General features: G+C 39.7%; 1 protein-coding gene across 4 annotated transcripts in view; it reads right to left on the bottom strand.

Moving 5' to 3' along the window:
* Nucleotides 1-25,783, bottom strand: part of IPCEF1 (interaction protein for cytohesin exchange factors 1) — a 190,345-nt gene that overhangs the window by 72,589 nt on the left and 91,973 nt on the right. For 2 of the 4 annotated variants that reach the window (XM_012452080.2, XM_064360537.1), the window contains 2 exons: nt 14,053-14,092; nt 13,229-13,398 (listed from right to left, as the gene is read on the bottom strand). In XM_012452080.2, the coding sequence (XP_012307503.1) occupies nt 13,229-13,398; nt 14,053-14,092 (210 nt within the window). Of the gene's footprint in view, nt 1-13,228; nt 13,399-13,794; nt 13,931-14,052; nt 14,093-25,783 lie in introns of those variants that run through there. The other 2 variants (XM_064360538.1, XM_064360539.1) reach the window with 2 other exon arrangements.

Below are 25,783 nucleotides of genomic sequence, written 5' to 3'. Positions count from 1 at the left end.
TCTTTTGGAAGCCTGAAATCCACAAATGTGCTATTGTTTTCACACAGATACGCTGGTCTCTGTAGCAGCGTAGTCAAAAAAAGAAACAGAAAAAGAAAAAAAAATAATACATATGAAGGAAAGGTTTTAAATGAATTGGAAGAAATTTCATAAAATCTCACCATTGTAGACTAAATTTTATCTCTTGCTATCTAATACATCTGCCATCCATGGTTATTGCATAAATTGGGGAAGAATAGATAAAAGAGCACCATTTAAGAAAATTTATGCTGGGCACAGTGGCTCATGCCTGTAATCCCAGCACTTTGGGAGGCCGAGATGGATGGATTAGCTGAGGTCAGGAGTTCAAGACCAGCCTGGCCACCATGGTGAAACCTCATCTCTACTAAAAATACCAAAAATTAGCTGGGTATGGTGGTGGACACCTGTAGTCCCAGCTACTCAGGAGGCTGAGGCAGGAGAATCACTTGAATCTCGGAAGTGGAGGTTGCAGTGAGCCAAGATCGTGCCATTGCACTCCAGCCTGGGTGACAGAGTGAGACTCTGTCTCAAAAAAAAAGAAAAAGAAAATTTAAAATCAGGTACATTCTCATTCAATATTAGAGATTTAGAAGTAACAAAGATTAGGTTAATTCTTTCAAAACCACAGTCAGTATAACACATAATCTTGCCTTCATGCAATGTAAAATTATCAAATACTTTAGGAACTTTCAAATCTCTTCAAGCTGTTTTCATGAGTCTCATGTGTACTATTAAAATACACCACCACCACCACCACCACCACTAAGAAAATCTGGTTCAAAAATGGCAAAAGACATTTCTCCCAAGAACATATGGAAATGGCCAATAAGCACATGGAAAAGTTGCTCACTGCCACTAGTCATTGGAAAAGGCAAATCAAAGCCACCATGTGATGGTACCTCACACCCATTAGGATGGCTACTGTAAATAATTAATTAAACAAGTGCTGGTGGCGATGTAGAGAAACCAGAACCATTGTGCACTATTGTTGGGAGTGTAAAACAGTGTAGCTGCTATGCAAAACAGCATGGTAGTTCCTCGAAAAAATTAAGATTGAACTATCATATGATCCAGCAATTCCACCTCTAGGTATAAAACCAAGAGAACTGAAAGCAGGGTTTCAAAAAGATATTTGTATCCCCATGTTCATAGCAGCATTATTCACAATAGCCAAAAGGTAGAAGCAACCCAAATATGAATGAATAAACATATGAATGAATAAATAAATGTGGTACAGACATCAATGGGATAGGATTCAGCTTAAAAAGAAAGAAAATTCTGAGACCTGCTACCACATGGATGAACCTTCAAGACATTATGCTAAGTAAAATAGGCCAGTCACAAAAGGATAAATACTGTAGGATTCCATTTGTGAGAGGGAACTACAGTAGTCAAATTCATAGAGACAGGGAGCAGAATGGTGGTTGCCAGGCACTGGGAGGAAACGGAATGGAGAGTTATTATTTAATAGGTACAGACTCTCAGTTTTGCAAGATGTAAAGAGCTCTGGAGATGGATGATGGTGATGGTTGCATTATAATAGGAACTTCTTTAATGCCACTCAACTGTACCCTTAAAAATGGCTAAGATGGTTAACTAAATTAAAAAAAAAAATTTAATTTTAAAGCTACTACTCTGAACTCATTATTGTCAGAAAAGAATGAAAATGCCTTTGCCATGGTAAGTTTTACAAGATTCAAGGTGTGAAATCAGTGGCTGATGTGCTGTTAATGAGCACCATCTCTTTCACAGGTAACAGACATCTATTCATGCTTCCGTTGAACAGACACAGAAGCGAAGCCCAGGGATGGCGGGTGGTTTTCTAAGGCTGCCATTCTGCTCCCTGTCTCTATGAATTGGACTACTGTCATTCCCTCTCACAAATGGAATCCTACAGTATTTATCCTTTTGTGACTGGCCTATTTTACTTAGCATAATGTCTTCAAGGTTCATCCACGTGGTAGCAGGTCTCAGAATTTTCTTCCTTTTAAGCTGAATCCTATCCCATTGATGTGTGCACCACATTTGTTCATTCATTCAAGGAGCCTCAGCACCAGAGTAGAATCAGAGTAGAATTAAAATTGTGTGCATTCTCTTTCAAGAGAATGTAGAGGGTCTACATTCTGAGCCCAGGGATATCTTCCCCTATAGTGTGCCCTTCTCTTGCGTCTTTTTTAAAGACATTGTTTCAAACATGTTTCCCTAAATGCTGACTCCTTACAGAAATATTAAATTTTTTTTAAACTTTCCATAGCTTCCTTTTGAAATCTTCTTGAAACATGTGCTATGGAAGATTAAAAGCAGCACAGTGACAGATGAGTCTATCATTTAAGCTTGTCTGCAGAGATGGCTGGAACCTGACCCTTAAAGGAGCTTGCACCAGGCAGATGATAAATCTTCAAATAAAGACTTCTCAGAAAAATCCTCAAACCTAATGAAAAGTTCAGCTCATCCCATGAGCCACTTCACATTGTGTTGCTTGGGAAATGTGCCCATACCCTCACCATTAATTCGGTGTTACCTGAACTCTCCCTCCAGGGTAGGAAACTCTGTATTGACAAGCACCCAATGTCTTCTAGTCCATTTCCCTGTCTTGTGGCTTAAAATCATCATTTACACGGGGTCAGTAGGTGTATTCTTGGATTCTCCTCCACATGACAGGTCATAGTCACTGAGAGAAACCATTCCCGGTGTCTGCAAATTCCTAGCACAATTCTTTTGCATCCTAAAATCTCAATACTCAGGCAAACACATTGCTTTTCTTTGTACACATTCCTTTGATTTTTTTAATATTGCTTTTAGCTGCATTCAATCTTCTCAAAGTAGCTTTGAATTATTCAGAGATAGTGTTCTTGGTCAATGGTTATTTGCAAGAAAATGGATGCATAGACATTTGCATCACTGACTTAGAGCTACAAGACCTCATAATAAAGCACGTGTCATTTGTCCCTTATACCATGTGGCCAAAATCCACCTTACTGCCTGCTTGCTTGAAGAATGATTAAATTATATGCACATATACATATCTATGTATGTTTATACACATGAGTATCTCTATACATGTTAATATTTATACCACATATATCTATATATGCATCTCTATACATGTTAATATTTATACACATATATCTATATATGTTGATATTTATACTTATACATTTATGCACTATAAATATCAATTCAATACATATCAATTTATATTTAAGTTAGTGTGTGTGCACTTACGTACTCTATTTCCTATTAACTATTTTAAATGATTTTAGTAATAAAAGGCCTTTTTTATTTTACATGCTATGCATTTACAAATGAACTATCATATATTCATGCATGATTCTTACAGCCATTAGAAACGATGTGGATATACGTGTATCAACATGGAAATATGTTTGCTTCTATGTATTGCTTAGTGAGAAAATCAAGTCACGACAACATCATACATAATATTATTTTATTTTTGGAAAACGTAGAAACGATACTTGGAAACACATACATGAAAATGTTTACAGTCACGCCGTGGTAGGAGCCTGTATGCTCCTAATTCATTTATTTCTGTTTGCCTCCATGTGTGTCTTCTTTTTTTATTTTACTTACTTCAATTTTCAAATTTTTCCTAGGAGCACATACTACTGTATAATCTTTTTTACATTTTTAATTTTAATTTTTAGTTGTTGTTTAAGAGATGCGGTCTCTCCATGTTGACCAAGCTGGTCTCAAACTTCTGGCCTCAAGTGACCCTCCCATCTCAGCTTCCCAAAGTGCTGGGATTACTGGAGTGAGCCACCACACCAAGCCCTATTGTATAATCTTTGAAAGCATTTTTCACTTACTTCAAATTTCCAAAAAGCAAGACATTGGAGTCTATATTTTTCATTGTTTTATTTTAAGAAGTTGTCGAAACACCAACAAAAGTACTATGCACTGTCCACCAGAGAAAAGAGGGAGGCTGTGTCCCCTGAGTGGGCATGTCACTGCTGTGAGCTAAGAAGACTATCCTCTAAAATACCCCGACCACGGCATTCACTCTGGCAATGCCCACGCATACCGCTGCCCTCTGAGAACAAAACAAAAGAAACCAACATTTCCTAACTCTTGCTGTTTCACTACTAATTCTGAAAAGCTTGGAAAGAATTTAAAGGAAAACAACATTGGCAACATGAGCAATTGTTCCCATATTATATGGAGTCAGCAGCAAGAAGTTATTGAGAACTGCCTATCCCAACTACGGATAATGCGACCATGAAGCTATGATGGGGGACCATTATTTTAGAAATACATTTAAGGATCTACAAAGGAAAATAATTGTTAGAACACAACGATAGATTATAGGCAATAAATAAACCAAATGTCCATTTAAAAAATCATTTCTAGCCAAGCATGGTGGCTCATGCCTGTAATCTCAGCACTTCGGGAGGCCGAGGTGGGCAGATTACAAGGTCAGGAGTCCGAGACCAGCCTGGCCAATATGGTGAAACCCTGTCTGTACTAAAAATACAAAAATTAGCTGGGCATGGTAGCAGGCGCCTGTAGTCCAAGCTACTCAGGAGGCTGAGGCAGAAGAATCACTTGAACCCAGGAGGCAGAGCTTGCAGTGAGCTGAGATCACACCACTGCACTCCAGCCTGGGAAACTCCGTCTCGAAAAACAATAATAGTAATTTCCACGCATGTGAAATTAGAATGTCAGAAGTAACAGAATTCAAGAAAGTCCTCAATCATTCCCATATTTAGGTTCTCAAATGTTAACTAAGCAAGCATTTTTACCCCTTTGATCCGTGAGTCATTGTCGAGGCAAACCGGTCACCTACAGCTGCTGAAATGTCATGTTTTGCCCTGTCTAGACATGTCAACATTCCACCTTCTCATTCTCATGGCTAATACAAATTCTACGAACATATGTTAGCCAAAAGTTCATCAATTTCACATAATTACTTTGAATTGTCTTCACTAAAGAATTTTTTTTTTGAGACACAGTCTCACTCTGTAGCCCAGGCTGGAGTGCAGTGGCATGATGTTGGCTCACCTCTGCCTCCCAGGTTCAAGCGATTATCTTGCCTCAGTCTCCCGAATAGGTAGGACCACAGGCACAGCCACCTTGCCCAGCTAATTTTTATATTTTTAGTAGAGAACAGGTTTTGTCATGTTGGTCAGGCTGATCTCGAACTCCTGACCTTCAGTGATCCGCCCACCTCAGCCACCCAAAGTGCTGGGACTACAGGCATGAGCCACCGCACCCAGCCTTGAAGAAACATTTCAAAACATTGGAATTTTGTTTGGGATACACTCAGAGGCTGGTATTTGGCTGAGACAATAAATATAGAGTTCAAATAAATTAAAAGCCCATAATTCTCATTTTGGTAGAAGTCTGGGAATATGCCAGTGTTCAATAATAATGGTAAATTTAATTCATTGATTCATACAACTAATTGATTAATTAAGTAATATAAAAATTAAGCAATTCCTTCAAAAAATACTGGCACATACTCTGTACCTACCAGCTTCTAGGATATGGAGACAGAGTTTAAATCAGACAAGTAAAGAGTACATCCTCTGCTGCTTACGTTGTAGTGGGGGAAGAAAGAATATAATAAGCTATGACTAATGTATTCGAAAATTCTTATATAATGTTTTTTGAATCTATAGTAAACTCACTCAGACATTTTCCAAAATGTATGCTAATCTGTGACTACTGATGAAAGCTCAGAAGACTTAATGTCACTTTCCTAGGGAAAATTAATCCGTTCTTTATTTTTCTTGAGCTGAAAAAAAAAGGTACTCTGTATTTATTGAAACTTTCAGAATAGTTGTCTCAGGAAAAGAGAAAACTTTGACTTTTAAGTAACATTTTCTACAAGTGTAAATTCTGCCCAATGTAAAAAGTGATTAGATCTTCACTATAGAGATTCTCATAAAACTGATTTCAAGAAATATACCTTCCAGCCTGGTGCAATGGCTCACGCCTGTAATCCCAACACTTCGGGAGGCCGAGGCAGGTGGATCACAAGGTTAGGAGTTTGAGACCCGCCTGACCAACATGGTGAAACCCGTCTCTACTAAAAAATATAAAAATTAGCTGGGTGTGGTGGCATGCACCTGTAATCCCAGCTACTTGGGAGGCTGAGGCAGGAGAATTGCTTGAACCTAAGAGGTGGAAGTCGTAGTGAGCTGAGATCGCACCACTGCACTCCAGCCTAGGCAACACAGGGAGACTCCATCCCAAAAAAAAAAGAAAAGAAAAGAAATATACCTTCCAAAGCTAAGATCTTCTGAAATTCACTTTAAGTTACACATGCAGCCAGAGATAGAATGCATCTCGTGCAAACAGTTACTTCAGTACCCAGAAATGCAAAACCTTTACCATTCAGACAGTAAAGGAGACACATAACCACAATTGCACAGACACACTGGATTCTCAAAGAACTTTAAAGTCTCTGTAATATGTACTAAACTAGATATTAACCTACAAACCTCTTCAGTTTGCGTAAGGTTTTTATGAAATATAGTTGAGTGATTCACTTTTTCTGGTAGAGACCCAGGGGCCCCAAGGCTTCTTTGAACTGGTGATGCAATGGTGCAAATGGTGTCAGTAAATGAAAACTAAAAAACACAGGGATCTAGTAATTTTATACAAGGAAACAATGTACAAAACTAAAATAAACCCAAAAAAGTAAGCAACAACGAAGCTAAATGAAATTCCACACTTCTTAGTCACAAACTCTTTGTCCCTCAATTTTCATCTTATTTTCCCAGTCTCCCCAGGCTCTAAAGCTTGGAATCATGCTTATTTGAGCCTGAAATTGTTTGTGTCTTATATCCAAGTACTCTTTATACCTTGCCCCTTTTAATTAGCATAGTGTGTCCTAAATTCTCACTGCCAGCTCTCTAGTCCAGGAACTCATATCTGAATGCCTGCATTTTCTCACCATCTCCTAACTGGCCTCTGGAAGTTACCTTGCCCTCCAACACATCCAATTTATTGCTGCTCGGTTAATATTTTTTGCATGTTAATTTCACAGGCTCACCTTCCGGTTCAAGAATAGACAGTGGCTCCCTACTGCCTGCTGGATCAAATCCACATTCCTACACTATCACTACATGTCTCAGTCCCCCATACACTGGCCCTAAGTCACCTCTAAATGGAGAAGTGATGTAGCCTGGGGAAAAGAGCCTGGGTTTGTTGTTGGAGTATCTTCTCTTTTTTTTTTTTTTTTTGAGACAAGTCTCACTCTATTGCCAGGCTGGAGTACAGTGATTCGATCCCCGCTCACTGCAACTTCTGTTTTCCGGTATCAAGCAATTCTCCTGCCTCAGCCTCCCAAGTAGCTGGGACTACAGGCATGCACCACCACGCCCGCATAATTTTTTGTATTTTTAGTACAGACAGGGTTTCACCATGTTGGCCAGGATGGTCTCAATCTCTTGACCTCGTGATCCACCCGCCTCCGCCTCCCAAAGTGCTGGGATTACAGGCATGAGCCACCATGCCCGGCTAAGGAGAACCTTTGTTTTAAATCCCAGCTCTGCTGTTTACTTCTTATGAGACTTTGAGCAAGTTACTTAAACTCCGTGAGCCTCAGTAAACTGTCTTGAAAAATGGGAATAATAAAATCTGTCTTGCTTCACTCTTACAAGAATTCAGTATAATCACTAACACAGTGGGTTGGCACAACTTATTTATATTGCCATTCCTTTGTTCACATTAGTCCCCAGAATGCGCATCTCCCACGTCTACTCCTCAAAGATCCTAATGATGTGTTAGCACCATGGGAGCAGCTGTGCAGGACCTATTTGGAACCATGGGGCCGTTCTAGCAAAACCCAGATCACTCCTTTTCCCATATCTGTTTTTAAGAACAGAGGTGGAAATCTTTTCCTGGAAAACTATTTTCCGTCAAAACCAGTCCTTATGCATGATTCCATTTCTCGAAATTCCCATGGGTAATGTAAATACTGAAGATTCTTATTTATGAAATCAAGAACTATTAATTGAGTACCTATTAACTGTCAGACATGAAGTAAGTTGCTGAAGATATACCCATGGTCATGTCCTACAGAATGATGATCAATTATGGAAAACAGCAAGTCTGACAAGCAAGTACCCAAAAAAGAGGACAAGTACGATAGTATGAAAAGTATATGCCAGGCAAGGTGGCTCACACCTGTAATCCCAGCACTTTGCGAGGCTGGGGTGAGATCACTTGAGGTCAAGAGTCCAAGACCAGCCTGACCAACATAGTGAAACCCTGTCTCTACTAAAAATACAAAAATTAACCAGGCATGGTTGCACACACCTGTAATCCCAGCTACTCAAGGAGGCTCCGGTATGACAATCGCTTGAACCTGGGAGGCAGAGGTTACACTGAGCCAAGATTGTACCACCGTACTCCAGGCTGGGCAACAGAGCAAGACTCCAAGGAAGGAAGGAAGAAAGGAAGGAAGGGAGGGAGGGAGGGAGGGAGGAAGGGAGGGAGAGAAGAAGGTAGGGAGGGAAGGGAAAGGAGGGAGGGAGGGAGGAAGGGAGGGAGGGAGGAAGGTAGGAAGGCAGGAAGGAAAGGAGGGAGGGAGGGAGCGAGGAAGGGAAGGGAAAGGAGGGAGGGAGGGAGGAAGGCAGGAAGGCAGGAAGGAAAGGAGGGAGGGAGGGAGGAAGGGAGGAAGGCAGGAAGGAAAGGAGGGAGGGAGGGAGGAAGGGAGGGAGAGAAGAAGGTAGGGAGGGAAGGGAAAGGAGGAAGGGAGGGAGGAAGGGAGGGAGGGAGGGAGGGAGGAAGGCAGGAAGGCAGGAAGGAAAGGAGGGAGGGAGGGAGGAAGGGAAGGGAAAGGAGGGAGGGAGGGAGGAAGGTAGGAAGGCAGGAAGGAAAGGAGGGAGGGAGGAAGGGAGGAAGGCAGGAAGGCAAGAAGGCAGGAAGGCAGGCAGGAAGGAAGGAAGGAAAAGAAAGGAAAGGAAAGTATAGGCCGCTCAGGCAGCAGAGAGAGAAAGCCAAATTTAGGTCAGAGAAGGTAAGTGCCTGTAGAAGAAGGATATTTCAGCTAAAATTTGACTTTTGAGGAAGAATAAGCCTGACGGAATTGGATTGGAGAAAGACATCAGGGCATGGAGACAGCATTTTCTGAGCAGAGAAATAGCATATGCAAAGGCTTAAAGAGAGCCAGCCCATGTTCTAACAGGAATTAAAAGAAGTGCCATCTTTAAATGGATTGGGCTGGCAAGTGTGAGGAAGTAGGAAGGGTTACCAGTTAAGGTGAATCCCACAAGCCAGGAAGTGAGTTTGTACTTTCTCATAAGGGCAAGGGAAAACAAAACTGTGGATTTTAAATCCGAGATTTTACCAGCCTGGATTTCTACGGCTGTTAAACTTGCATATGTCTTTCTAGGACTTGGCAAGTAATCTCGTGTGCTGTGTCACACTCTAAGCACATAACATGTGGTGTGAAAAATGGCAGATGAGCCTCTGGACTTGACCTTTCTCAATGAATTCTGGGTAGTACAGTTTGAAGCAGTAACGTGTGGTGAAAGAAAAAGGTAGACCATGCATCAGTGACTGGGTAACAACAGCACAAAACAGGAGAGAGGCAAGGCTGGCGTGGTCTTTCTCAGGCAGAGTCAGGAAATGAGAGAGAGAGAGAGAGAAGCAAAGGGATTCAATGACAATGAGATCACATGTAATTTCAAAGGAGAATTGCCCTAAATTTCATTTCTAGGGCTGTTCTCTTACAATTCGGTTGAGGGTAGGAAACAGGGCAGTCTTGGCTGGCCACAGTGGCTCAAGCCTGTAATCCCAGCACTTTGGGAGGCCGAGGCAGGCGAATCATGAGGTCAAGAGATCAAGACCATGCTGGCCAACATGGTGAAACCCTGTCTCTACTACAAATACAAAAATTAGCTGGGCGTGGTGGCACGTGCCTGTAGTCCCAGCTACTCGGGAGGCAGAGGCAGGAAAATCACTTGAACCCAGGAAGCGGAGGTTGTAGTGAGCGGAGATCATGCCACTGCACTCCAGCCTGGTGACAGAATCAGACTCCATCTCAAAAAAAAAGGAAAACAGGGCAGTCTTAACTGTGTCACGTATTCTGGTCCCAGAGGGACTCAGGTTGGCGTGTTGCAAGTCATGGGCTTGGGAGTCCAAGGGGCCTAAATGTGAATCTGTTTTCTTCCATTTACTACTGTGTGACTTGGGATGATTTACACAATCTCTCTGTATTTCAGTCTATCCCACTTTCAAAATGTGGAGACAGTTACTATCTCTCGGGGTGTTTTTGAGGAGTAAATGAGAGCATATATGCAAGGTACCTAGAAGCAGCGATCCCTTAGCATAGGGTAGACAGTAACAGGTGGCTCTTCCTAAGATGCTATGGACTCTGCTACCTCTCAGCTTTAGGCTACATAAGAAAGTGTAGGGACCGGGCTGGTCCTACCCCAAGGTTAAGGAACATGGAAGGTAGAATGAGAAATCTGCTCTTAGGTGCTTAGGCTTAGGTGCTTTGAGAGGGACTTTGTTGAATCTGAATTCTTTTAAGTGGCAGAAAGTAAACAAAGCTTCTTGGCTTGACACGACATGCTTGGCTCTTATTTCACAGTTAATATCCACACAGACAACAGGAATATGACTGCTTATTAAGCATTCATTGAGTAGCCTTTCCCCCCTCCCAATAAACATACAATTAAGATTTAGAGCCTGTGTGTGTTGGGGGCGGGGGTAGAGAGGCAGAGAGAGGGAGAATTCCTCTACATACCATTAGTTTTACAACCATTAGTTTGCATACCATTAATTTGATCCTATAGTTCCCTAGCCAGATAATGGCAAGCTTATTCTCTATTCAATGCTGCTAATCTAACTGTATTCAAGTACATGCTTTGCAACCTGAATACTGCTTTCTGTGTTGCCATGAAAGCAAGCCAGGGCAGGAATGCGTGAGTGTATCTGGGGCTCTGTCCTCTTCCTCTTTCTAGCCTAGTCTGTCAACACTGCTGCTCCTTGTGGAAGCATGAAGTTCCTAATGCCTAAAATAGGTAACTCATTGCTCCTCTAAGAGCATCATAAGCTGAATGAGCTGATGGGGCCAAGCCAGCCCAATCTGGCAGCCTGTGTGGCTCAGAAGGACTTCCTTTAAATTCTGTGAAGACAGGGACAGCACCCAGAACATATGTGCTGAATAATTTGACTGCCTGAGAAGATGAACGTCCTGCTTCTGTCTGAGCTTTACGACTTTCCACAGACATGCCAAGCTCCATCGGCATCCAATCTTTCCACAGCCTCGGGAAATTCCCTGACCACTATTAATTAGTAGTCGATCAGTAGGTTCACCCACGTTATAAAAGATGTAGAGGACTATCACTTGCCACAACTACCCAAAAACAAGAGCCTGAAATAATATGAAACAAGAAAGAGACATTTATATTCACCTCAATTCCTCTTAAGAAGAAAGCTGTATTACTCTCTTACAATAGAAGCCAAGACTGAAGACCCAGGTTGCCTTAATTTGGGTAAAACCCTTCGTGCTAGACACGATGAAGAATGTATTCAGGAGGGGAGAAGAAAAGAGAGGAAAGGATGGCAGTGGAAAACTGCACACTCTGCCAGTGACTTTTTGTGAATCCCTTAAAATTTTGATAAAGTCGTAATAATGCACCAAATGCTTGGGAAAAAAAGTATCTATTTTTACGGAACCCAAAGAGGAGCTTTGTGCCACATTTTACGTGAGGTGAAGCTGAAGCAATAGCTTGGGAGCAGAAGAGCGGAGAGGAATGTGCTTATTCCAAGCACTGGAATTGGATTTGGGTCCAGTTTAACCAAATCTTTAATGAACAGGGCCCAGAGGCATGTGAGTAACAAAAACTTCTGATTAGCAGCCAGTGGATGTAAATTTATCAAATAAAAATTTGGCCCACAAACAATATGCAGTACTTACTTTGCATTTATAAAGTTACATGATGGACAGCTCTGTTGCTTAAATGATGGGCATGCCCAAGTCATTTCACAAGAGGAATGTCACATAAAAAGAACTTTCCGGCTGGGTGCGGTGGCTCATGCCTGTAATCCCAGCACTTTGGGAGGCCGAGGCGGGTGGATCATGAGGTCAAGAGATCAAGACCATCCTGGCCAACATCATAAAACTCCATCTCTACTAAAAATACAAAAATTAGCCAGGCATGGTGGTGTGTGCCTGTAATCCCAGCTACTTGGGAGGCTAAGGTAGAAGAATTGCTTGAACCCTAGAGGTGGAGATTGCAGTGAGCCAAGATTATGCCACTGCTCTCCAGCCTGGCAACAGAGCGAGACTCCATCTCAAAAAAAAAAAAATACATTCTTGGCTTATAATTGATTAACGGCCATCCAATGCTGATCTTCACAGTACCACAAAGAGACTCATACTCTCCTGAGAGCAGCAATCAAACCTCACTGGGGCTTGTTGAGAGCATTTCTCCTTGGAAATGTCTCCTCATTCGACATTCAACAACATCATCATTTTTAATATGACCCAGGCCATGAAAGATCAGCACACTCTTTAACGATAACTTTATTTCCAGCCATTTTCAACAGAAAACTAACCTGGGAAGCAGGCCATAGCAGTATCCTGACTTTTAAAGGAATAAACTAGGCAACTATCTTTTTAAATGTTGTCTAAGCATGACTAGCTTAATGCTATCACAGAGCACATCAGGGGACAAGAGGTGACAGTCACCAGTGCAAAGCTGGTATATGGGTTAGTGATTCCAAACCAAACCATCTGATAAAGAAGGTCAGAGGGGAAGAAGGGGGAGAAGAAAGTAAAGGAGGAGAAATGGAAAAAGCTTCTCTGAACTGAATCAACTGACACCCTTGTAGGTCATGAAGCTGAGTCTCCTTTTAGTAGAGAGACCTTAACGATGTAAAGATGCCATGTTAAGTGATGCCCACATAAATTCTGAAATGATTAGAATCCCTCGTGAAGTAGTAACATTAATAACAGAACTTAAAAGTCTCTTTTAGCAGGAATGTAAATGTCAACACTCCCCTCCTCTCCAACCAAAAAGTAATCAAAGAGGATAGTTTTCTTCTCCATAAAACACAACAGAATAACCTACATACCTATTGGACCAGAAGTGCTTTCTATAAATTATTTACTCCGTTCCAATTCCCAGAAATCAAAATTAACTTTCCCATAGGCATCATCTGATGCCTTTACGTTAACCCTCATTAAAAGAGGCTGGGACCAGGCGGAAGAAAGCAGACTCACCATTTGATTGCTATACCAGTACAGGGACGACCCCTTCAGCATCACCCAGAACTTTTTCCATTTGTTGCTTAGGAAACTTCCCTTTTCCTTTTTCTTATACAGCCACCCTTGGCAGTCAGCGTGGCCCAGATCTTTACATGATATCCTCCTCCGACTCATTGTGAGAAAACCTGCAATGATTACATGAAGAGGTAGATAAAGTATCACCCTGATTTGATAGGTAAAGTATTACCCAGATTTATGTGACACAGTGAAAGGCAACTTTTAATTGCCTACCCCGTGGGGACTTGGATTGATGCAAAGCCAATGCAAAAAAAAAAAAAAAAAAAAGACATGTCTGTTTTATTTTTAAACATTCATTTGATGCTTAGAAGGTATAAGATACAGCCGAAGAAACAGCACAGCGAGACTAATATGCAAGTATTCATCTAAGAATAGTATTCACCAAGAATAAGTTGAAAATGATTAAAATTGTAAGACTGGCAGGCATATCCATGCAGTAACATAGCTCCTCTCAACAATAACAGCAGTAGTTATGCAATAGATGGTGAAGGGTTAATGCCCACCTCAAAACACAGCTACTTCCCGACTCACTGTCAGTTTTTCTAAGCTCTTTCGACACACCACGAGGGATTAGTCCAAATGAACAGCATATCATCATTTCTTAAAATCGATTCAACAATAACCAAAAATTAATCTGCCGTCCACTCCTCCTATTATCATTAAGACAGACAAAAATCTGATCCCAAGGAAGGCATCCGGAGAAAAGCCACACTCAACGCACACAGAAAGGGTTTATAAAGAAACAAAAGAGATCTAATTACCTTGAGTTTTCCTCCTCGGCTTCTGACGCAAGGGAACCTGCTGAAAATGCAGGAAGGAAAGAAAAGAGGAAATTTCTGATTGTGTTGTAACATTTGTAAAGAGAGAAGGAGGGAGGAGGTGGCAGTGTTTATGAGCTGGATGGAAGCTAAAAAAAAAACTCTCCAGGCAGAGCTAACGGGGAGCTACCAGCTGAGGCACAAAATGTGCTAATTAGAATCAATATACATTGAGCTGAACCTGAAAAAAGAATGTCACAGAGCACAGAGCATTTATCACTAATGTTTCCTGTTCCCACCCACGGGCTGCTCTCTCACTACTACTTTAGTTATGATAGCACGGTGTTCACGGAAGTTTTCGAAATCAAAAAATATTTCCCCTTTTATATTTTTGTGAGAGAAGGAAAAATATATGTTGTTTCTTTTGCAATTTCGAAATAACAATGATTACTCAGATAAACCTGGAAGACAATTGTTACAATCTCAAAATATTACAGAGTCACTTGAACTATTAAGTTCATAGTCCTGCTACCACACAGGGTTACACCTAAACCACATGAATTAAATATCCCAGAAAATGAAATTCCACAACCTCTTTTAGTGAGAGCTCACTAGCAATCAACCCTCCTTATCAGGAAATTTTTACTTACAGACAAATTAAAATCTGTTATTCTGTCTTTAAATATCTCTGAATATTTCTCCCGTTTTATGGGAAGAAAAATTAGTTACCACCTACTATTCTGTGCTAGCTCTTCAAATCTTCAAATCAGACATAAGACAACATACATGAAATATATGTTTTCTCCACAATACATTTTAAGCAAGCATAGAAACAGACTACCAGCAAAAATGGAAAATACTTTTAAATGCTTTCAAATATTTGTGTGTGCGTGTGTGTGTGAGTGTGTGTGTGAGTGTGTGTGTGCGTGTGTGTGTGCATGCGTGCATGTGTGTATGTGTGTAGAAAGAGAAAAACATTTTGGCTTGAAGTTTTATTTGTTTTTTTCTTTACAAATATGTAAGCTGAATTGATTTAAGTTTAAAAGACTTCACCTTTTCTGTTAATAGGTAGAGAACTCAGGGGAAAAAGTATGAAATTGAAAAGCAGTTCTAAAATGTGGTATGCAGGCTTAGCACAGCATTTTATAATGTTATTCTAGAGGTGCCGGGCTTATATTCCACATATCTAACTATTGATCTCGTAGCGCTTGTATATGGTTCTACTGTATGTTTGAAGAAGGGCTATAACTTGGTGAAAGTCTTTAAATCCAGAGGCCTGGAATCAATTCCTGGCTATTATAATTAGTAGCTGTGTTGCCCAAGAAAATGGCCCTCTCTGAATCTGCTTCTTCATTTATAAAATGATGATATTGGTAATCGTTTTAATCCTATAGGTCTTATAAAGATTTGGCAAGATTCATTTGTGAAAATCCTCTGAGAACTAAACAACATTCCTTTATGTGAGTATATGTAATATAACATTATATTGTTGAGATAAAAAAATACTTTATGTCTAGTAAACAGAAAAGAATCATAATTTTATAAGTATGATTTCTATTTCCTTCAGCACTTATAATGAAGCTAAAGTGTTTAAATTGTATTTCCTAAGAAATATAGATCCCAAGAAATACTGCAATGACATTTTATCTGACAAATGTTAGAGTAAAATTTATCCTCCCCAAAATTAATCGTCCATAAAGATGGCAATAATTGCCTTAATTTTTAAGCAAATATAGACATGTTATAATCATGGCACATTACTAAAATCCAGGCATGTTATCATGAAAAGAACGTAGTCTCAGCCTCACTTCACAATTCTCTCTCCCACTGACCTGTCTTGTGGCCTAAAGTTCCAACCATTCCCTCAAATCATCTCCTAGGACTTTTTCGGATATGACAATTCTCTGAGATCAGTAAAACCCAACTAGTACCTATTGACAAAAATATTTTTGCACAAATATGTATATTATTTGAGTGGCTAAATTTTAGCTGAGAACCAGGACTCAAGACAAAGAAGAGAATAAGTAAATTTAGATGGTGGGCAGGATTTGGGGACTCTGGGGTCCAGGAGTCCCTAGGGAGCACTTAAGACAAAGCAAGAGCCAGGGGAACAGGGAGAAGAGGGCGTTGTTAACAGTCATTCCTAGAGTACACAGGCCCCCAACGAACAAGATGAAATTATACTAGTTCAAATAAGAAGAGCAGCCTTCTGATGAACGAGTGACAGGAAAGTTCCTGGAAGGTGGTAATGGGATCAGCCAAGGCAGAGAGGAGGTGATGCTCCTTCCATCGCTCCCAGCTGGGTACCAGTATCCACCACCCATTCCTTGTGACACCCAGTGGGACTGAAGGCCCTCTGGCTCCACCATCAAACCTTAGGGCTACTTCCGGGTAAAGCCCCAAAATGTGAGCTTTGTCTCAATTCTGTCTAAGACCAACCCTTGGTCTACACCACGTTCTAGTGCCTAAAATGGGATGAGAATAATACCTCAAGCAGAGTGGGCACCCAACTCAAAGAAAGGCTTTTTTTTTTTTTTTTCAAGTAGGAAGGGGAGCTTAGTTATTGAGTCATTGAGTCAACCTTGTTCTGACAGTAATTCTCCTAAAGCAAATTATTGACTGTTACAACTGTTTTCCCTGACCAGAAACAGACTGGATATTATAGAAATAATAAATTCAGGGAGTTTCAGTTTCATTTAATATACATGAATTTGAAACCTAAATTGGTTTATGTGAGAGAACGAAAACAATCTTTGAGAACTTTATTGCATCTAAGATAGATTTTACTCCTCACAACAGGAAGTGGAACCCGCGAACTAGTCAGTTTCAAAAAGATCTTGCATGTGGTTTTTCACTAGGTAAGTTAAAAAAAAAAAAAAAGCAAGCAACCAGTTATGCGTTTTATGAGATGGTTTTTCAATAGAGGAAGTTATAGCTTGTTATCATTATAAATATTCAGTGCCTCGTAAGATATTTTCTCATTCTATTTTCTGCCAGTTTGAATGTTATAGGTAAAACTGAAGAATTATTCTAAAAATCTGGCTTGCCCTAACTTGGTTCTAAAATTGAGGGGAAATTTTTCTTTGAAAATATGCATTTATTTTTTACTGAAGAATTGTATTTGTCTTTAACTTTTCAAAAGATAGTTCAAAAACTTCATTTGGCCACGAATCACTCAAAGACACATGGAAATATACAAAAGACCCAGTAGAAAATACACAAAGGAAACTCCTTTGAGATTGAATGATGGGGCTAACACCGAGGTTACAGCTAACTATTATATTGACTTGTAATCCATATAGTAGTTGCTAAACTTTACAAGCAAAATTTACCCCAAGATGTATTAAAATTCACAGTAAGATGCTCTGTCATGACATCAGACTTTATAGTGACCCTAACCTTTTGGCAAAATCTATGTAGTGATATGCTGGCAAAATGGGCTCTCTTGTTACAGGAGCCCTAATTTGTGGCTTTTGTCAGTTTCTGTGGTACAAATCTTCACATCATTGACAATTTCAAGCTACCAATATTTTAACAACCAAGCCACAAAAATTCCTGACTCTTTTAGAGCCATACCAAATCAGCCCAGCACTGATAGAGCGTTTAGGGATGTTTCTCCAGAAACCCTGGACAGCTCCACAAACGTCTTTTATCCTTCCCGGAAAACTAGACTCAACTTTTTAAAGGAGATTCTAGAGCATCCAATTCATAAACATTTACCTGTAAAAACATATGAAAAGCTTGCTTAATTTTTTCAGAAGAGTAACCACCTTAAAAAGTACTTCATACATTAATTGAAATAATCTCTCATAGTAGTGAATAATTGAGACACACAATAGACATTCTAATAATATAGAAGCAGTAATAAAAACAATGACAGAGGTCTGGTGTGATGACTCACGCCTGTAATGCTAGCCACTTGGGAGACTGGGGCAGAAGGATTTCAAGTCCAGGAGTTCAAAACTGGCTGGACAACATAGCAGGACCCCGTCTCTTATGTCAAAAAACCACAATAACAGCTAAGAAATATGAATAAAGCTAATAATCATACCATGTTGATGTGTGCCAGGCACTGCTCTGAGTCTTTTGAAGATACTGGCATTGAACTTTCCTAGCCACCTTTCTGGCTTAGGTGCTATTATTATACCCACATTACAGAAGCGGAAATTAAAGCAAATGGAGCTTCAGAATTTGCCCAAAGTCACCAGGTAAATGGTAAAGTGCAAATAGGTATTTGAAGAATAAAACTCGGAATAGCAGACGGTTAGGGTATTTGCTTGCATTGTTGCTGTTTTGTTCAGAAGTAGGGCAGGGAAGCAAGGACTAGAGTTTGTGGGGAAGCTGAATGTCACAGCATTTTCTACCTAGAAGAGGAACAGAAGAAATAAAAGAAGGAGGACTGGGAGGAAGGAAGAGAGAGGAGATAAGGGGTTGCAGGAAGGGCACAAGAGAAGAGAGAAGAAGGAGGAAGACAATGTAGAAAGTGGAGAAGAATAAACTCCAGGAAAATCGTGGCGTTTCTAGCTTAAACAATTACAACAAACGGGTTAGCATCATAGAGAACACAGAAATATATATAGTTTCAGTAGTAAAGATACTGAGTTTGATAAACGTGAGACATCTAAGTGGAAATACTTGGTATGCAGTAGTATTTAAGGGGTTAGAGATTGGGAAGAAATCTAGAATAAAAATGCAACGTTGTGACTTGTCACTGTATAAAGAGTAGAAGTCTCGTGTTGTGGTCAGATCACCCAGAGAATGTATAGAATGACAAATGCTCAACATCAGAATCCAGAGGAAAACCAACATGTCCCAGAAAAGCAGTAGAAGCAGCAAGGAGACTGTGTAGTTAAAACCAAAGAAAAAGTAAAGAAAAGCAGGAGGAGGGTTGTTGTCGAGCAGAGGGAGGAATACCAGGGAAAGTTAGGTCCAAACCTTCCAATTCTGTCAGTGTGGAAAAAAAACAAAGGACAAGCTGCTCTTGGCCAAGTGCAGTGGCTCATGCCTGTAATCCCAGCACTTTGGGAGGCCAAGGTAAGCAGATCATGAGGTCAGGAGTTTGAAACCAGTCTGACAAACATGGTGAAATGCTGTCTCTACTAAAAATACAAAAATTAGTGGGGTGTGGTGGCAGACACCTGTAATCCCAGCTACTCAGGAGAGACTGAAGCAGGAGAATTGTTTGAACCCGGGAGGCAGAGGCTGCAGTAAGCTGAGATCATGCCGATACACTCCAGCCTGAATGACAGAGCCAGACTCCATTTCGAAAAAGCAAAAGAGAAAACAGAAAGAATAGGTTCACTAAAGATGTGGCAAAAACTATTTAACTCTTGTGTGGGGCTACAAGACCAATTGAGTGGGGTGACAGATGAGTGGGAACTGGAGAAATAAAGACAGTGTTGCAGACTACTCTTTCAAGAGTCTTCACTGAAAAGAGGCGTCATGATAGTAACAGGAAGGCACACTGCCAAAGGACAGAGATTGCCACAGACCTCCTTCAAAACCAAGCTTCTGTGCTTAAACCCTTCTATTGCAGTTACATAGAGATACACACTTAGAAAGCATTTCAACAATACAGTATCAAAGGCTTCAATTATATTCATATTCTAACTCATTGATCGTCCATTTCTTTCTGCCTTTTTTCTTACTTTTTGAGATTATTTTTAAGGGAATTAAATATCCTGTTATCTCTCTGTGTACTCCTCCCCTTTTCTATTTCCCCCTCATTCTCCTTACATTACACTAACTTGAATGTGATGTTGATCATTTCTTTGCCTTTTATTTTCTTGTAGAGACAGAGTCTCACTATGTTTCCCAGGCTGGTCTTGAACTTGTAGCCTCAAGAGATTTACCCTCCTCGATCTCCCAAAGTGCTGGGATTACAGACGCAAGTCACCACACCCAGCCTCCTTTTTTGCTATCCATAAATAATATTTTAACAAAACTATAAGTAATAACATCAGTACAGACATTTAATATTCACTATTATGTTTTTGTAAGTTTTTCATGTTGATACATGTATCTCTAGTTCATTTGCAATGCTGCATAGTACTGCAGTGAAGGAAAATGCCACAATTTATCACTACCTATTGATGCACATTTAAATTATTTACAATGTTACGCTATTACAAAATGTTGCAATTAACAATTTTGTATAACTTTCATTGTGCATATATGCAGGTGTCTTTCTGGGCTACATATTTATCTGGAAGTGGAGTTCCATGGTCATAGGATATGTGCATCTTTAACTTTTTAGATATTCTCACATTTTTTCCAAAGTGCCCTACTTACAGAGCTTCCTGAAACATATAAAATTTAGCTCTCTACAACCAGGAATATGTTCCAGTCTCCTATCTCAGAATTTCATAAATCTTTCCTATGTCTCCTTTTACCTGTTCATTTTTTTCTCTTTCATTAATGTCTGCTCTTATGATCCTTATTTCTTTAAATTTAAAAAAAAACTTTACTGTTATTCTTTTTCCAGCTCCTAGAGATGATGTTTATCTTATTTATATTCTTTGCTTTTTTTATAATAAAACATTCAGAGCTAGACATTTACTGTGAATTTTGCTTTACTTGTATCTCCCTGTTTTTCCATTCTAAATCATTTCTTTATACCCAATGAGATATTTGCATGTGTATTTATAGGTTTCTTAACATATGGGAACATTTTACTAGTTTTTTTTTATTTCTAAATTCATTGCATTTTGTTCAGAACATATGATTATGATACCAATTTCTTGAAATTATTAACATTTATTTGTGACTTATTACATAACCAAATTTTATAACCATTCTGCATTAGTCCATTCTTACACTGCTTTAAAGATACTACCTGAGACTGGGTAATTCATACACAAAAGAGGTTTAATTGACTCACAGTTCTGTATGGCTGAGGGGGCCTCAGAAAACTTACAATCATGGTGGAAGGCGAAAGGGAAGCGAGGCACGTCTTACATGGTGGCAGGAGAGAGAGAGAGAGAAGCAGGAAGCACCAGATACTAATCAAACTACCAGATCTCATGAGAACTCACTCAAAATCACAAAAACTGCCCCATGATCCAATCACCTCCCACCAGGTCCCTCCCTCAACATGCAGAGATTACAATTTGGATTACGATTCCAGATGAGATTTAGGTGGGGACACAGTCAAATCACAGCACATTCTACGTAAACCTAAATCAAAACTGCTTATTGTTTTCTAAATATTTTATATCTCTCTTTATTTTTGTTGCTATAGTCACAACTTTGTTAGTATGGCCATCCTTTTATTTTCAGACTTTCTATGTGGTTGGTTGGTTGGTTTTTGCCATTTCTTTTATAAGGATCATATGACTAGATTTTGATATTTTTAATATAACAAGATTATCTGTGCCTTTTCATAGGTGAGTTTAATCTACTTACATTTAACAGCATTTTTATTTTGTGGTTTCGGTTTAACTCATTTCATTTATTTTTATTTTTCTCTTTTTTCTTTCTCACATGTGATTTCTCTGATGTTTAATTTAGTATTTCTAAATTCACCATAAATATAACATAACTTGGCATACTGTAACTCCTGTTTGAATGACTACTCTCTTGTTATTGCAGTCTACATATTTATTTTTCCATTAAAAATGTTAAGTGCATTATTATTCTTAACCATAAATTTATTATGATTAAGTTATTATTTCTCAATCAGAAATCACAAGTTTTCCTATTTCTGTGATCATCTTTGTTTCATTTATCATATAGCTTCCCGTTGGATCCACTTTTCTGTTTAGATGGGTGCCTGTTTGAATAGTCCCTTTAATGAGGGTCAGTAGGTAGTAAATTCTCAGTCTCTGTGTGTATTGTAATGCCTTTATTTTCACCTCAAAACTGAATGACAATTGAGGTAAGTATAAAAGTATTTCCACCCCTGGCACTTTGACTATTTTGATCATTGGTCTTCTAACAACTATCACATTGATTGGATTTCTGCTATCAGTCTATCATTCATTATACTTGATTCTTCTTCTCACTCTGTTAAGGCTTTCTTATCCTTCATATTCTGTAATTTTACTGCAATGTGTCCAGTTATGGACTTATTTTTCTTTATACTGCTCAATTTTGAGTGAAACTTTAATCAATAACTTGCATCTTTTTTCAACATGGAAAATTTCAAAAGGTCTTCAAATAGTGTTTTTCTTCTTTTGGGACTACTGTTAGATTTACATTAGAGATGAGTGATTTTTCTTCCATATCTTAGCTTTTTTTTTGAGATGGAATCTTGCTCTGTTGCCAGGTTGGAGTGCAGTGGCACGATCTCGGCTCACCACAACCTCCACCTCCTGGGTTCAAGCAATTCTCCTGCCTCAGCCTCCTGAGTAGCTGGGACTACAGGTGCACACCACCACAACCAGATAAGTTTTGTATTTTTAGTAAAGATGGGGTTTCACCATGTTGGCCAGGATGGTCTCAATCTTTTGAACTCGTGATCTGCCTACCTCAGCCTCCCAAAGTTCTGAGATTACAGGCATGAGCTACCAAGCCTGTCCATTTTAGCTCTTTTTTAATCTCTTTATCTCTCTATGTTATGTCTTGTATGAATTTTTCAAATCTGCTTCCAAGTTACTAATACTCTTTTTTGAATGTATCCAATATTTATGCCATCTATTGAGCTATTGCAAGGAAGGTCTTCTCTTTTCTGATATATCTAACTTTTTCAAAATCCACTGATACTTTATGATTGGTACCTGATTTTTCTTCAAACCTTTTTAAAAGATTCTTTGAACTTTGTACTTAAACATTTTGTCAAGTTTTTGACTTTTTGTTTAATTTAAAATGAAGATATCTTCTAATTTTTTATTCTATATTCTATCTTTTTTATCATTATTATTTTTTAATGTGTTTTGGAATTTGTCTTAGTCAGTTTGGACTGCTGTAACAGAGTATCATAGACCAAGTGGCTTCAACAACAAATATTTATCTCACAGTTCTGGAAGCTGGGAAGTTCAACATCAAGCTGTGGGCAGAGCTGGTGTCTGGCGAGGGCCCTCTTACTGGTTTGCACATGGCCATTTTCTCATTATATCCTCACAAGGCCAGGAAGAAAATAATCTCTCTGTGGTATCTTCTTATAAGGACACAAATCTCATTTATCAGGGTGAAGCCCTTATGACCTAATTAACTGTCAAAGGTTCCACCTCCTAAAATCATAACATTGGGGATTAGGGGTTCCATGTATAAATTTGTGGGGATGGAATAGGAAGGACATAAATATCCAGGCTATAACAGAATTTAAGTTTGCAAAATTGCAAGTGAAAAAGTATTATGTCTTCTCTTTCTCTGCCTTACTGTCTGTCTCTATGGCATTCTCTCTCTCTGTCTCTCTCTCTCTGTCTCTCTCTCTGTCTCTCTCTCTCTCTCTCTCTCTCTCTCTTTCCATCTGTGCTTATGGCTCCCTCTTTTGTGGTTTAGAAGTTACCTCTACTTACTGTCGAACTAGTTCTACAATAATATCCTGATTTAATCATAAAGAATCTTGCACAGATGGTCCCCAACTTATGATGGATACTTTGACTTACAATGACTTTATGATATTACAAAACCAAAAGCAATATGCATTCAGTAGAAGTTACACTTCAAATTTTGAATTTTGATATCTCCCTGGTCTAGCATTATGTGGTATGATACCTTTACATGGGATTTTCAACACTTTGTTATAAAACAGGCTTTGTGTTAGATGATTTTGCCCAATTGTGGGATAATTTAAGTATTCTAAACATGTTTACAGCAGGCTATGCTAAGCTATGATGTTCAGTAGATTACATATATTAAATGCATTTTCAGCTTAAGATATTTTCAACTTATGACAGATCTATCAGGATGTAACCCGATCGTAAGTCAAGAAACATCTGTATATTCTGTCACTGATCCAGTTGGTGACTAAATTTAGTTCCTGGTTTGGAGCCGGTGTCTGAATCTCCTTCCTCCCAAGGCCCACAACTAGCAAAATGTGTCATCTCAGGCAGTGTTTTGGCAACTGTTTTCTCCATGTATCTTTAGCTCCTTCCACAAGTGGGGAAGCTCCATTGTCATCAAGGAGTGAACCTAGCTCTCCCCACATTTAGTGGAACATTTTTTACACCCCCACCCCTTAATCTGAAGGAGAAGGCAAGCTACCTCCTGCTTCCAGACCAGGTGCCCCTCACGCTCATGGCTTCAGTCATTTTCATTTCTGATCCACAGAGATGCTTACCCTGCTTCTGAGCCTAACTATCCCTTTTTGGTTTTCGATGTTTCTCTTTGTCTGTCATTGCTGTATGTTAGAAGATGAATGGAATGTCAAAATGTGTACCATCCTTCAATGGAAGTCAGTCATTTCATTTATAAGATTCCATCTTAAATCCACAATCCAAATGACAAAGCAATCCCTTCTTATACTGGCCTTAATATACCACCAAAGCTTTTTGCTTTTGTTTTTGTTTTTTTTTGGGGGGGGTGGTTTTTGTTTCTGTTTGTTTGTTTGTTTGTTTGCTTGTTTTTGAGACAGGGTCTTGCTTTTCACTCAGGCTGGAGTACAGTGACATAATCATGGTTCACTGCAGCCTCAATCTCCCAGGCTCAAGTGATCCTCCCACCTCAGCCTCCCAAGTAGCAGCTGAGACTACAGGCACATACCATGATACCTGACTAATTTTTTATTTTTTTGCAGAGATGGAGTCTTGCCACATTGCCCAGGCTAGTCTCAAACTTCTGGCCTCAAGCGATCCTCCCGTCTAGGTCTTCCAAATTGCTGGGATTACTGGCATGAGCCACCATACCCTGACAACATTTTTCTATTCTGCAGAAATATCAGGCACTTTAACAGCTCCCTGCTTTTTTTTTTTTTTTTTCCTTGAGATGAAGTCTCGCTCTGTCACCAGGCTGGAGTACAGTGGCATGATCTCAGCTCACTGCAACCGCTGCCTCCCAGGTTCAAGTGATCCTCCTGCCTCAGCCTCCTGAGTAGCTGGGACTACAGGTGCATGCCACCACACTCAGATATCTAATTTTTTGTATTTTAGTAGAGATGGGGGTTTCACCATGTTGGCCAGGATTTCTCCATCTCTTGACCTCATGATCTGCCCGCTTCTGCCTCCCAAAGTGATGGGATTATAGGCGTGAGCCACTGTACCTGGCCCCTTGCTTTTAAATACTGTATTTTCCTCCCCCATTCTTCTCCTGGCTAATGCTTACTCATCCTCTGAGACTCAGGTCAAATGCCCCCACCACTATGAAGCCCTCTCTGACATTAGAAGGCAGTTAGTTCTAATACTAACCCCATATTCACCCAGTATTATTTATTTGTACTCCCTGTAATAAGCTATTTATGTTATCTCTGAAGATTTTCATGATAGATACTATTTTTATCCTCCTGTTTACAGATGAGGAACTTCAGCTTGGTGCAGTTAAGAAACTTCTCCACAGATCACGCACAATTAGTAGCAAAGCCAAGAACGAGACCCAGTCAGTCAGACTATTGTTTAATTATACGTTCTTCTGCTGTTCTGCCTTCTATCTTCTCATCATGGTTTGCTATGCCTCTGAAATTGATGTTATAACCTGTTTGTTTATCTGTGTGGGACACCGTGGTACACACACTGTGGTAACACTGCCTACCCAATGGTCCAACCCAGAGCTTGTGAGTAATCTCAGGCTTGCCCTTTCCTCTCTCCTACACATTTCCTCTTACACCACGCCTGCACAGGTTGCTTCCTAGTGCTTACTG

The sequence above is a fragment of the Aotus nancymaae genome, unplaced genomic scaffold (genome assembly GCF_030222135.1).
Source record: "Aotus nancymaae isolate 86718 unplaced genomic scaffold, 86718_ANA_hifiasm-v0.15.2.pri h1tg000040l, whole genome shotgun sequence".
Classification (NCBI taxonomy): domain Eukaryota; kingdom Metazoa; phylum Chordata; class Mammalia; order Primates; family Aotidae; genus Aotus; species Aotus nancymaae.
The sequence above is the reverse complement of the archived record's forward strand: the minus strand, read 5'-3'. Positions and strand labels throughout refer to the sequence as shown.